The following is a 13,411-nucleotide window of genomic DNA, read 5'->3' as shown; positions in this document are numbered from 1 at the left end:
TACATAAGTGTGAGAACCACTTCTCTACACCCTGTCGATAATGGGAACCAGTTCAAGCCAGAGGGGGGCTGCCGCAGCCCCAGCACCTGTGGCCATTGGCCTAGCTCACACGGGCCAGCCAGTGCCGGGTCTGGCCTTATACTCTCCCCGCCGGCCAGGGCCGGGTCTGTTCAAAGCCCGAGACGGAGCCAGGACGCGGGGCGCAAACACCAGCCAGGCCAGGAGCCTTCACACGCCGCCTCCGCCCGTTGCCACGCAACCGCCCGTGTATACAGGGCAGGCGGCGGGATGATGGCGGAGGCCGGGTCCCCCCCGCCGCCGCCGCCTCTCTGCCACGGGATGCAGCCCCCGCCGGCTACTTTCTTCGGGGCGCTGGAGCCTGGGAACCCGGTGATCGACAGCTTCGAGTCCGAGCTGCGGGACTTCCTGGGCTTCATGCGCCGGCTGTGGAGCGCGGAGGCGGCCGAGCCGCGGAGGCAGGAGCTGCACAGACGCGGGTACAGGCAGAGCGCGGGCGGGGAGCGGGTCCGTAACGTGCTCCCGGAGGGCGCCGCCTGCTGCCAGGGTGCCAGGCCCGGCCACTGGCGGCACTGCCCGCGACACACCGCCCGGGACCCTGCACCCCCCTCAACCCTCACTCAACCCTACTCCCCCGCCCCGAGACCCTGCACCCCCCTCAACCCTCACTCAACCCTACTCCCCCGCCCCGAGACCCTGCACCCCCCTCAACCCTCACTCAACCCTACTCCCCCGCCCCGAGACCCTGCACCCCCCTCAACCCTCACTCAACCCTACTCCCCCGCCCCGAGACCCTGCACCCCCCTCAACCCTCACTCAACCCTACTCCCCCGCCCCGAGACCCTGCACCCCCCTCAACCCTCACTCAACCCTACTCCCCCGCCCCGAGACCCTGCACCCCCCTCAACCCTCACTCAACCCTACTCCCCCGCCCCGAGACCCTGCACCCCCCTCAACCCTCACCCGGACCCTACCCCCTTTGCCCCGCAACGGGACCCTGCACCCCCCCCACCCGTCATCGGAATCCTATTCCCCCTGCAACGGGACCCTGCAGCCCCCACACCTCTCATCTGGACCCTATCCCCTTTGCTCTGGGACTCTGCACCCCCCCCCCCCAACCGTCATCCAGACACTACACCCACCGCACTCCTGAACCCTACAGCACCCTCCCCAACCCTCATGCGGAGCCTACCTACCCCGCATTGGGACCCTGCAGTACCCCCCCCCCCCGCCCCGCAACCCTCATGCGGATGCTACCCCCCCCCCCCACTGGGACCCTGTACCCCTCCAACCCTCATCTGGACCCTACCCCCCCTGCACTGGGACCCTGCAGCACCCACCCCTAACCCTCATCTGGACCCTACCCACCCCGCACTGGGACCCTACAGCCCCCCTGCACCGTAACCCTCATCTGAACCCTGCCTCCTTGCACAGGGATCCTCTAGCCCCCCTGCACCGTAACCCTTTGTCATCTGGACCCTGCCCCCCTGCACCTGGAATCTGCACCCCCTCATAATCCTCATCCAAACCCTCCCCCCCCCCGCCACTGGGGACCCTGCAACTCCCCACCCCGTAACCCTCATCCAGACCCTGCTGCCCCTCAGCACTGTAGCCCTCATCCAGACCCTGCCCATCCACATTGAGACCCTGCAGACACCCCGCACCATAACCCTCATCCGGACCCTGCCCCCCATACCAGGACCCTGCAGCCCCCCCCCCCCCCCCCCGTACCATAACTCATCTGGACCCAGGCCCCCATCCCACCCCGGGGACCATGCAGCCACCTCCCCCTGGTTACTCTCATCCAGACCCTGCCCACCTTTTCCCGCTCCTGGGACCTGCAGCTTCCTGGGGACTCTGCAGCTTCCCCACTGTAACCTCCATTTGGACCCTGCTCTGGGGACTTTTTAGCTCCCCTTCTCCCGGAGACTCTGCAGCTTCCACTGCTCCGGTAACACCTAGGCTATCTGGACTCTGCCCCCCTACCCTGGGCACTCTGCAGCTCTCCCTCTGTAACCTCCATCCGGATCCTGCGCCCCCTGGGAGCCTGCAGCTCCCCCATAGCCACCAGCTGGACCCTGTCCCCCACCCTGGGGACTTTGCAGCCCCCATCCCATAACTCCCATACAGACCCTGCCCATCCTGTCTTGCCCCAGGGACCCCGCAGGCCCTCTGTAACCCCCATCAGGTCCCTGCTGTCTCTACCCCGTCCAGCCCCGGGGCCCCTGTAGCTCCCCCCAACAAGCCTCATCTGAACCCTCCTCCCCACTACTTCCCACAGCCCCATATCCTTACCTTGTGCCCCCCAACAGCCATCCAGCCCTTGCTCCCTCAACCTCCCCTGCAGATCCCTGCCTGGACCCTGCGCCCCCACTGCTACCTGAAGACCTCCATCCAGATGCTGGCACCTCTCCCTGCAGCCCCCATCCGGATCCTGCCGCCTCCCTGTGTAACCCCCATCTGGATTCTGTCCCCACCTCCCTCCACAACAGCTATCTGGACCCTGACCCCCTGCAATCTCTGTCTGGCTCATGATCCCCCACATCTTTCTCCCCAAAAGTCCTCTTCCAACTACTGCTCCTCATCTCTCCCACTGCAATTCTCCACCAGCCCCTTGCCTCTCTCCTGCAATCCCCTTGAATCTACTGTCCCTTCCTGCTGCCCCCTTCCCTGGCAGTCTCCTCCAGCCACTGCCTCTTTCGGCTGGGTCCTCCTCTTTACCCTGTCAATTCCCATCTAGTTACTGTCGGCCCCTGCAGGCTTTCTTATCTGCTCTTTGTAGCTCTCATCCATCATGCCCCCCACCTTCTAGTCTTCCTGTCCCCCAACCATCTGCTCAAATTTTCTCCTCACCTCCAACTTGACACCCTCCCTGCCACTGTGCTGGATTCCCACCTAGTGTCACATGCATTTTACAGTGTTCCAAACCCCAGGTGTTTAAAAACAAAAAATGAAATTTGCTTAAAAATTGAGATTAAAAAAAAACTTACCTGTTGGGCTCTTATTTGCCTTCTGTTTTTTTAGCTGTTAGGGTTTATGTTTTTCAGCTTTTCTTGCACAATCATGAAGTCTAGAAACTTTTATGTTGAGTCTCATGTAGTCTTATGACTTCAGATGACTGGGCAGGGGGTTAAGAAAAACACTAGATATATATCATATAGCTATGCATATGTTCATATGTACTTGTGCACCTTTATATGTGTATGCATGTGTGGGTACACATAAGTGTATGGATGCACACTCTAAATTTTTATAATTTAATATAAAATAATATATTATAATAATATAAATAATAATATAATGCACTATGTATGCAGCAGCCAGGAAAATATCCAATTCATACAGTGTGCGTTTGTGGATGTCTGTCTCTTTATAAGTGCTTATAATATATATTTGCATGGTGACCATCACTATAATATCTAGGCTCTATGATATACACTTACTTTTTCCTTCAAGGGAAACAGCTGGTTCTGAAAAATACCACCTGAGCAGAGTTCTTACTCCTTATTCTCAGCACCCTAGAATGGGGCAGGTGGAACTTCCCAAGCTGTCAGCATTTTTCATCCCTCTGAACAGTGATGGGGGGTGGTTGTGTAATGAACCAACTTCCTATCACCCAACTCTAACTCTTGGAACTTTTCAGTTAACTGAAGCAACGATGCTCCCCAGAGCAGCTGAACCTTTCCATCTGGCACTCTGACTTTGCAACCCAGCAGTGATCATCTCTGGGTGTCCTTTTCTGCTGTAGACCTTCCCAATTTCTAATCAGCTAAGGTTCTTTTTTTTTGTTTTTGTTTTTTGTTTTTAATTGATACATTTGTTTTTCCATAATTCTTTCATTCAGGATGACGGTTAGGCCCAGGCGTACCATCAGGGTGCACCAGTTTCCAGGGAGTTGGGGATGTTCAAGTATATGACCAAGCTTTTATTTCGGCTTCTAGGTGCTTTGGCACCTTCACTTGGTGTTTCAGACTTTTTCCCTTGCGGATTTAATAGATTCCAAGACCAGAAGGGACTATTGTAATCATCTAGTCTGACCTCCTGTAGCAGGCCCTAGAACTTCCCCAAAATAATTCCTAGAGTGTATCTTTTAGAAATACATCCGATCTTGATTTCAGAATTGTTGGTGATGAATCCACCATGACCCTTAGGAAATTGTTCTAATGGTGAATTACTCTCACAGTTAAAAAATTGCACCTTATTTCCAGTCTGACTTTGTTCAGCTTCGATTTCCAGCCATTGAATCATGTTATACCTTTGGTGTCTCTGTTTGTAGAGCTTCATCATCTTTCACTTCGGTACTTTTGTAAGCCTTCATTTGTTGCCTCAGAGATTCATTCTTTCGTTCCTTTGGCTGTTCTTTATTCTTTTTTAAAATGCCAGTCTCCACCTAGACTCCTCAGAGGAAGGAAGACCACTCAGCAACTTCAAACATTGTGCCGTAGAAAAATATGTGTAATAATGAACATTTATTATATCCTTTGATTGGGAGTTGGGTGTACTGAATCTGATCTGTCTGCAAATGTCATCCCAAGTGCTCAGTGATGTGGGGAATGCATCAAAGGCATTCTTGAGGCACCCTCCTGCAAAACCAGGAAGTCCAGCACTTCAGAATCCTTTAAAGGAGAAGTCCTTGAAGTGAAAACCTAAATCAGCTCTATTTGCTAAGAACTGGGATTCTGCAGGTGCTGCCTATATCAGCACAGACTCAGCTCACTTCAAGGCCCAGCAGGGCAGTTTCACATCCCAATTATTCTGCACTGTCCGCCTTGAAGCTAGGAACTGATGCCCTCTTAGTCTTTATCCTTGAAGTAAGTAGTACCGAGCAGTTCATCTGACATTTATCATCTCCAAGTAAGAAATGTCAGCAAAAAATGTAGGTAGAGAGAGCTCTCACTTCCAAAACTCCAGCATCCTAATGCCACGGCAAACCTCCTGCTCCAGGCAGCATTGCATGAAAACTTTCAGCATCCTCCCTTCAGATTCAGTATAGGGAGATGGAGGTAGGAATTCTGAGTGGCGATGTGTATTCAGGTACCTCTCCAGATCACAGATATTCATCTCTGAGGTTGCTTAGAAAGCTGCTGTATTGCTTCCCTCTTGCCTTGCTCGTATCAGGCGTTGTTGGAACTCTCGACACAGTTGGACCATTTTTTGTGTTTGAAACACCAGCCCTGGCGAAGGTACTCCTGGTTTCTCTTGTAGTGAGGATCTCAAAATGGCCAGCGTCAATGCCTCCTAAGGCATTTGTATATACTCGAGAATCCATTATCATTTTGTCAGACCAGCTACTTGTGAGGGTGTAGATTATGTTCAGAGTGACAGGAAAATACAGTGGGGAGATTTATATACACAGAGAACATGAAACAATGGGTGTTACCATACACACTGTAATGAGAGTGATCAGGTAAGGGGATGTCTGTCTGCATCTGTATGAGTTTTTTCATTAAGTTGATAGATTTCCACTCCATATGGCTAAATTCAGTGCCTTGCATAATGACAGTTTTCAGAGTAGCAGCCATGTTAGTCTGTATCCGCAAAAAGAAAAGGAGGACTTGTGGCACATTAGAGACTAACAAATTTATTTACAGCTCACTTCATTGGATGCATTCAGTGGAAAATACAGTGGGGAGATTTATATACAGAGAACATGAAACAGTGGGTGTTACCATACACGAATGCATCCGATGAAGTGAGCTGTAGCTCACAAAAGCTTATGCTCAAATAAATTTGTTAGTCTCTAAGGTGCCACAAGTCCTCCTTTTCTTTTTGCGGGTACAGACTAATACGGCTGCTACTCTGAAAAGAGTGACAATAGTTACTATTTGAATTTAGAGGGACATGAATACTCTTCTAATACCAAATATATTTACACGCAGAAGAGAAGTAAACTTCTCCATTACAAGTGCCAGGAAGTTTGAAAACTAGTGTATAAAGTTGTGGACTTGGTTTTGCATTAGTGCAGGAAGCCTTTGCATCTAATAGTTAAGTACTGAAACCTTAGAACTATTATATTACAAACTTTTGAGCTCTAATGTGGGGTCCAATAGAAGGCTGAGGACCTACATTACACCAAGGTCACCCTTTTCCCCTTGGAATTTGAAGGTGATTTATACCTTTCTTCTTTGACATTTGTATTTTTGTATCTGAACAAACTATTTATTTTTCATGTGATTGGCCAATTTCTGTTTTGAGGAGCATTCATTTCCTGCTAAAATCAGGGACTGACTGGAAAGTTACAAAAAGGTGGCTTTATGGGTCCCGATGTCATTTGACCAATAGAGGAGGTGGCTTGAACTGCAACCCACTCCTGCAGCCCTTGTAAGGTCCTTGGAGCTTGGAGACTTCCATTTGTCTCATATTAGAGAGCACAAGACCCAGGAGTAAGAATCCTGTGAAAAGGATGTCTTCAAATTTTAGCTCCTCTGTCTCCTATCTTCTTCCTTATTTATAAGTTGTTACTTATGAGTATCTCTGTTATGATTGTTGAGACTGCTCTGCAGGTGATTTGTTAGGGGATTACCTGCAAAAACAGATGTTTGGCATTGTGAAGATTCGTAATTTAATTCTTTAATGGAGTGCTCCTCTGAAAACCCCTGTCCTTCTTAGTATGAACCTGGTTTCCAACCAGCTATCATGTCCCCTTTTGAATGTGGCTTTCTCAATTAAGTACAAAGAGAATGTTGTTTCAGACTACCTGTCATATCCATTTAGAGTTTTAAAGACAAGGACCCCATTATTCAAATTACAGCCGGTATAGGAGTCAGAGTGGTGGCACGACGTAGCCGGTGCACTCTACTTAGCAGGCAGGCTGCCCTTGAGGATCAATTACAGTTTACTGGAGACCTGTTGGATTAATCAGAGATGGAGTTTGTTACACTAAATCATCCTTGGTGATAGCACTATAGATAATTGTGGTCTGGTCTGTGATTGAAACATAAGAGAGTAATAACCTGGCCCAGCAGAAGGTGGCATTTTTGGCCACTGATGATATTTGATATTGCCTGAGGTATGTCTACACAGCAATTAAACACCCGCGGCTGGCCCATGTCAGCTGACTCGGGCTCGTGGGACTCAGGCTATGGGGCTGTTTAACTGCAGTGTAAATATTCAGGCTTGGGCTCCTGAATGTCTGCACCACAGTTAAACAGCCTGCAGCCTGAGTTCCACAAGCCCAAATCAGCTGACATGGGCCAGCTGTGGGTCTTTAACTGCAGTGTAGATACCCTTAGAATACTTTTTTAGTTAGTTTTTCATTTGCTTTTTCTCTCCCACCCCTAGCACATATGTCCTTATCTATTCCAACTATTGTAATTTTCTTGTACATTTCGTGCTAGATCAATCTCATACCAGAGACTGTCTAGTTAGTTCTCTTCTTATTCCTGTGATACATGCCATAGTATGAAAAATATCGGTTTTTATGTCAGGATCCACTAATTACTTAGTTTATGGCTGCCTGACATGCTTTATTACTTTTGACATTTTTCTTTTCTGTCCTTTTCATTCATTTGTTCTAATCTAATGATTTTTCCACATTGTAATCCATTGAGTTTATTTAAAATACCAAATAGTTTTTTAAGACTGAACATCTCTAAACATACAGTGATTTTCAACATTTTTCATACTAGCTGGGAAAGTGGGACACATTATACACCTCTTATAACCCTGTTGGAATACTTCAAAGGATTCATATGTTAGAACATTTCGATAAGTACTTCTATAGTAGGTAATTCATCCTAAAGTAAATCCATTGTGATAAAAGCGTGAAACTTGATGGTTGACTTGTTTGCTCAAATCAATGTTAATAATCACTTGGTTTTTAAATTCATAGTGTTCATATTGTTTCAGGTGCATTTGGAAGAAAGAGCTCTTTAATGGATAACATAACTGGAAGTTTTATTATTCATTTACTTGATGTAGCAGGTCTGTTGCCAGCTTTTAATGTGTAACTTTTGTCTCCTGCTGTTTGTTTAGAGCAAACACTTTGTTTAATATTTGGATCAAGTATAAGCCTCGACTGCCAGATTGGTATTACAATGAAAAACTTCTGAAAGTTGGTGACCTCCTTATTCAGATCAAAGTAAGTCATATTAAATAGAAAAGATTCTACTCCCAAGTCTTTTTGTGATTCATTGTGTGTTTCTATGTTGGGGTATCGTTTAATTATACTTTACTGGAAGCTGTTTTGAATGTGAGATAAATTAATAAAAATAACTCTAATTGCAGTTGGTGTATTGTGGCCATAGCTTATTACACTGAGCATAATTGTTTCAATGTTGCATTTTGCTCCCCCATCTGTTTCTTGTGTCTACCTGTTGTCTGTCATCTTATGTTTAAGACTAAAAACTCTTTGAGGCAGGGCCCATCTTTTCATTTTGTGTGTATAATGCTAGCACGGTGGGGCTGCAGTCTCTGATTGGGGCCTCTAGGCACTCTTGCAATAAAATACAAAATATTTAATAACAGTAAAAAGAATGGACCTGTGTTTGTGAGTACATGTCTTTTGTTGCCTGCTGAACGGGACCTCAAACCTTATCACATGGATGTCCTTAAGAGGAGGCCCTGCCAACCCGGTTTATTGCCTGGGATTTTGAGGGTTTATTCCCAGCCAATATTCAGAGACAGTTCAAGAATGTACTACTTATTCCTGGGGGAATTCTGCGCCACTGCTTGCATGCATAATTAATGTGCCATGCATAATCTTTTTCCACAGAAAATAACTTCTACCAGAAAGTTGCTGCAATTCCACCTTTTGCCCGCCAGGGGCCACTGTGGCACTAAAACAGAGCAGCTGTTCCCCCCGGGTGGGTAGTAGGCCCAGGTGCCAATAGGGAAGGGAAGAGATTGCCTGTTTGGCAGTGCTGTGCCTGTGGGGCCAAGTCAGTAAACAGGGGATATGTGGGGGACAGACAGCGTGGGGCTGGGGAGGTGTCAGAGACTGGGGTTCCTAAGGGCTATTGGGGAAGGACAGACTGGGACAAGGGCTGAATGGGAGTGGAGGTGCTGGGCCAAATGGGGACAGGGGGAGGGGGTGTAGGGTCATATAGGGGAAGGGGGTGGCCGAGTGGGGGCATAGAAACACATGGGCACAAGCGCAGGGCCAGCTCTAGGTTTTTTGCCACCCCAAGCAAAAAATTTGCTGGTGCCTAGAGCTGGTCCTGCACAAGCAGGAGGGATGCAGGGACACATGGGGATGGGGATAGGGGACTGGCAGAGGGGTACAGGGACATCCAGGGACAGGGAGGGGATGCAGAGACACATGGAGGGTGGCTGTGGGGTGGAGGGACACATGGGGATGGAGGAGCAGGTGCAAGGACACATGGAGTGACAGGGACACATGGAGTCAGGGGCAGATGTGCCTGACTGAATGGGAGAGGCTAGGGATCAGCCAGGGTCTGCATAGGGGAGGCTCCCTAACCCCCTCCCCCCCAAAAAAAATCTGTTCCATATTTCTTCCACCCACACCTAACAACCCCCCAAGTTCACTCCCAGGCTCCTTTCCTCTCCCTCATCTCTTCCATTACCCCAGACTCCCCCAAGCTTTTGCACTGCTTCTGATGGGGGCGGGAAATATGGTTCTGTATTGTAGTTTAAATGAATTACTCAAAGTTCTGTATTTATATGCCTAGTAAGGAATCTATTTGACAAAAAACATTTCCTGAATCTTTTTCATTATCTGTATTGTTACAGACATACTTGCTGACAGGTATTTTAAAATAGATTTCCAAAATAATTGATACCAGTGTGATTATATTGTGTTATTTTGAGAAATGATATATGCAGAATTTTAAAATATTGTGTGTAGAATTTTTAATTTTTTGATGCAGAATTGCCCCAGGAGTAAGGCTGGAAGGTAATTAATTGCAACTGAACTTATTTAGGACTAGAGGGTTTCACACTTCCTAGGCCGAGCTTCTTGCACATACCTGGTCTCGTTGCATCCCTCCAGTACCTTCCACAAGCTCCCTGCATGCCATCCCCTCTATTTCAGGGACTCCTTGCAACTTTCCCGATCTCCCCCTGACAGAGGTTATGTGTATTCCCTATTCCTCACTCCTCCCATACCGGGGTCCCCCATTCCAGCAGCTCTGTGTGCACCCGTCTTTTCACATCTTCCACATGCCTTCCATTATTCTCTTATTCCCATGGAAAGGGCTCAGTGTGTCCCCCATTCTGCCCTTCTTCCCATGGCAGGGGCTATGTGTGCCTCATGCGAGATTCCCCCAGTGTCTCCTGGGCAGTGGGGCTCAGACGTTGGCTCCAGGTCCTAGCAAGTCTAAGCCAGCCCTGTCGACCCCATTAAAACAGGGTCCCAACCCACTGTTTGAGAACCTCTGCAATAGGTGGCAGTTCAACCTCTGAGTCAGTATGGAACCACTGTCCCAGCATAGTCTTAGAAGGGATCTTTGTACTACCGAAGGGCTGTCTTATGGATGAGACATAAAGCCTGAGTTCCTGCCTGCTTGTAGTTATTAAAGATCCCATGGCATTTTTCACAAGAGTAGGATTATGAAATGAGGTATATTGGACAGTTAAGGTATCTAAATTCCTTCTGCAGTTTCAATGGAATCAATTAGTTTTCATCACTTCTTGTTCTACAGCAGTGTGTGGGTTTGGTGTGAACTCTGAAACGGTTTGCTCTTTTTGCTCAAGATGTGGGCACTGCAGTGGGGGATGAAATAACAATCCTTGTGTATAGTTTATAAAGCTTTTTGTTCTGAAGTGCTTTTCTCAGTAATAGCATTATGATTACCCCTCTCAAGCTGTAGGACATTCAGCCCATGACTTTGTTGTGTTGTCGTGAGAACATAATATTTTAAATCCACTGTCAGGTATTTGTCATGTTTCTGAATAAAAAAAAACTCCTGACTCATCTTTGATTACTCCAAAGATTCTAATGCTTTCAGTGAGTGACTTTATCCTTATAAACTACATTACAAAATGTTTTCCTGACTTCTCAGCATAGTCCTGGATGAGTCTACTTCACCTCCAGTTATTGTTCTACATTGCCGTTTGTTAAACGAGTGTAAAAAAAGTATAATACACATTTTATAATTGCATAGAAAAATAAAATGCAAAATCTATGAATAACATATTCTTCACATTCCAGGAATATAAGATGGCACTTTTACAGTGCTATGGACGGTATCTTCAGCAGTTCAGTTCTATAAATCTTGATGAGGTAATAGCAGACGTGAATCAGTTTAAGTCCATGTTTTTTCCAAATGGCTTTGGTGATAAAAGTGCTGCACTTACGGTAGGTATAAACAAGAAAGAGTTTTAAAAAAATGTTAATGTTTTCAAAATAAGAGGCCATTATTAAGCTTCAATAAATGTATATCAGTCTGTTGCACTAATGAGAGGTAGATTTACTACCTGGAGCTCTTTAATCGTTCACATATCCAGAATAGGAAATGACACACATGCCTACAGAACTCCTTGCCACAAGATGTCATTGAGGTTAAAAATGGATTAACAATTATCTGAATGTTGAGAATATCCAGGGTTATAAAATTAATGATTTAAAAAAAGTTTTGGAAGGGATATAACCCCTCATGTTTCAAGGCATAATCCAACCTCTAACTAATTGGGGGTAGGTAGACAATTTTCCTGTGGGCAGGTTATTCCATGACCAGGGTTTCTCCTCCAAAACAGCTGATATAAACTACTGTCAAAGACAGGATATGGACCAAAATTGATGACTGGTCACTGATTGAATGTGGCAATTTTTGTGTTCCTTCATGATATGAAAACAAGGCAGTCATCACAATTAGAACTTTGTATTGTAATTTGTGCAGGATTTCTGTGTAAAAATACTATACATAAACGGCTTGATGACAAAGCAGCATCACACTACTATCAATATATTCTTTTCCAGGAGTTAAATGAAATAGACTGATAAATAGATATATATGGTCATTTGTTTCATCTGTAAATGATGAAAATTGGTAGGAAAGCCAAATGACCTCAGGGAGGATGTAAACATCCCTTTGTGTTATCGCTACAAGAGACCAAGGGTTTGTGATAGGTCCTTTGGTATGAGAAAGGCAGGGCAAGGTGAGAGGTGCATCACAAAAATAATGCATTCTGTCCCAGCAGTGCTCTGTTGAATCTCTGCTGCACCAGACACTGATGTGGGTATTTGGATTTCTCCCTGAGCTAGGATAAGCCGTGAGTTTTTTGCCTGCACTTGTGATGACCAGGAACAGCTGACCTTAGTTAGGAGTAGAGCCTTAAAAAGGGCCTTAGATTTTTTTTTCTGGGAAGAAATGGAATGAGGTGACTTGCTTAGAATCCAGGACAAGGTGCTCTGGAAATATGAGAGCTATTGTTTGTTTTGATATTTAAAAACTGTTCAGCCTCAAGAAGGGAATGTGGTCAGAGATTTCATTAGTCTGTTTTATTTTGCTTTTACAAGATAATTTTTAAAATAAATCTAAAGTTCCAGAAATGGTTTTCTTTAGTTAACTTGCGACATGTGTTAAGTTTCTGTCCATCTTCATGGACCTTGGAAATGCCACGGGACCTAATTTCAAAATGGAAAGTGCATAAATTAGAAAGCTTAGTCCATATAATATTGATATATACAGAGTTAGACCTTAGGCACTGATCTACTTTTGTCCTGAGTCCCAGTCCAGTGCCTTATTTATCCTTCCTTCCTACCACTCTGTCATGCAGGAGACTAGTGCATTAAACTTATTCTCTGCATGTGGATCTAATGGAAGCTATCTGCACAGCTTAATAACACCTTCTCTGTCCTCTAATTCACTATGCCTGTAACTGTCATGGTATAACTCTGCTATATGCTTTACTTTCTCATGTTTAGTATTTTGTTGTGCTTTGCTAATGTGAAAACTGATAAATATAAATATTTTAAAAGAAAGTTTCTTATTTTACTTCTGTTCCCATACACTTTAGTTCCATGCTTTACAAGGAAGGAATATTTGCATTTACCAGATGGTATGCAGCAGTGATAGAAATCTCCAGAATCAAGAGTCTCTGCAGATGTGTTTCAATATCTTGTCCTTTTTACGACTCATTATGCAGGTGACTCTACCTCAGGAGCATTTATGTTGGCTTATCTATAATGGTACGTTACACATTTCATTTATATTTTTCTATCGAAGTATGCCTTGGGAAGGAAGTTTCATACTTGTTCAGTAATGACAACAAAAAGACTGCGAGTGAAAATCTAGTTCCCTTTTAATAAGTATTTTTTTCAACAATTAAATAATGATATTTTGAAATTCACGATGACTTTCATTTTTCATTTTTCTCTATGGTATTACATTTTTGTGTTGGACATCTGTAAAAGAAATAACTTATTCATAGACCACAGTTGAGCAGTGTTTTGAGTGTACTAATGTAATTAATTCTGACAGATCATAATGAA

General features: G+C 45.6%; 1 protein-coding gene across 1 annotated transcript in view; it reads left to right on the top strand.

The window, feature by feature from the left end:
- Window positions 1-288: 288 nt before the first annotated feature.
- The window catches only part of CFAP54 (cilia and flagella associated protein 54), a 192,905-nt gene continuing 179,782 nt past the window's right edge, over window positions 289-13,411 (top strand). Inside the window, exons 1-4 of the mRNA XM_077807684.1 lie at window positions 289-497; window positions 7,993-8,098; window positions 11,129-11,275; window positions 12,937-13,108. Coding sequence (XP_077663810.1) covers window positions 289-497; window positions 7,993-8,098; window positions 11,129-11,275; window positions 12,937-13,108 — 634 coding nt within the window. The remainder of the gene's footprint in view (window positions 498-7,992; window positions 8,099-11,128; window positions 11,276-12,936; window positions 13,109-13,411) is intronic.

This window comes from Eretmochelys imbricata, chromosome 1 (assembly GCF_965152235.1).
Source record: "Eretmochelys imbricata isolate rEreImb1 chromosome 1, rEreImb1.hap1, whole genome shotgun sequence".
NCBI lineage: Eukaryota > Metazoa > Chordata > Testudines > Cheloniidae > Eretmochelys > Eretmochelys imbricata.
This window is presented reverse-complemented; position numbering and strand designations above follow the sequence as displayed.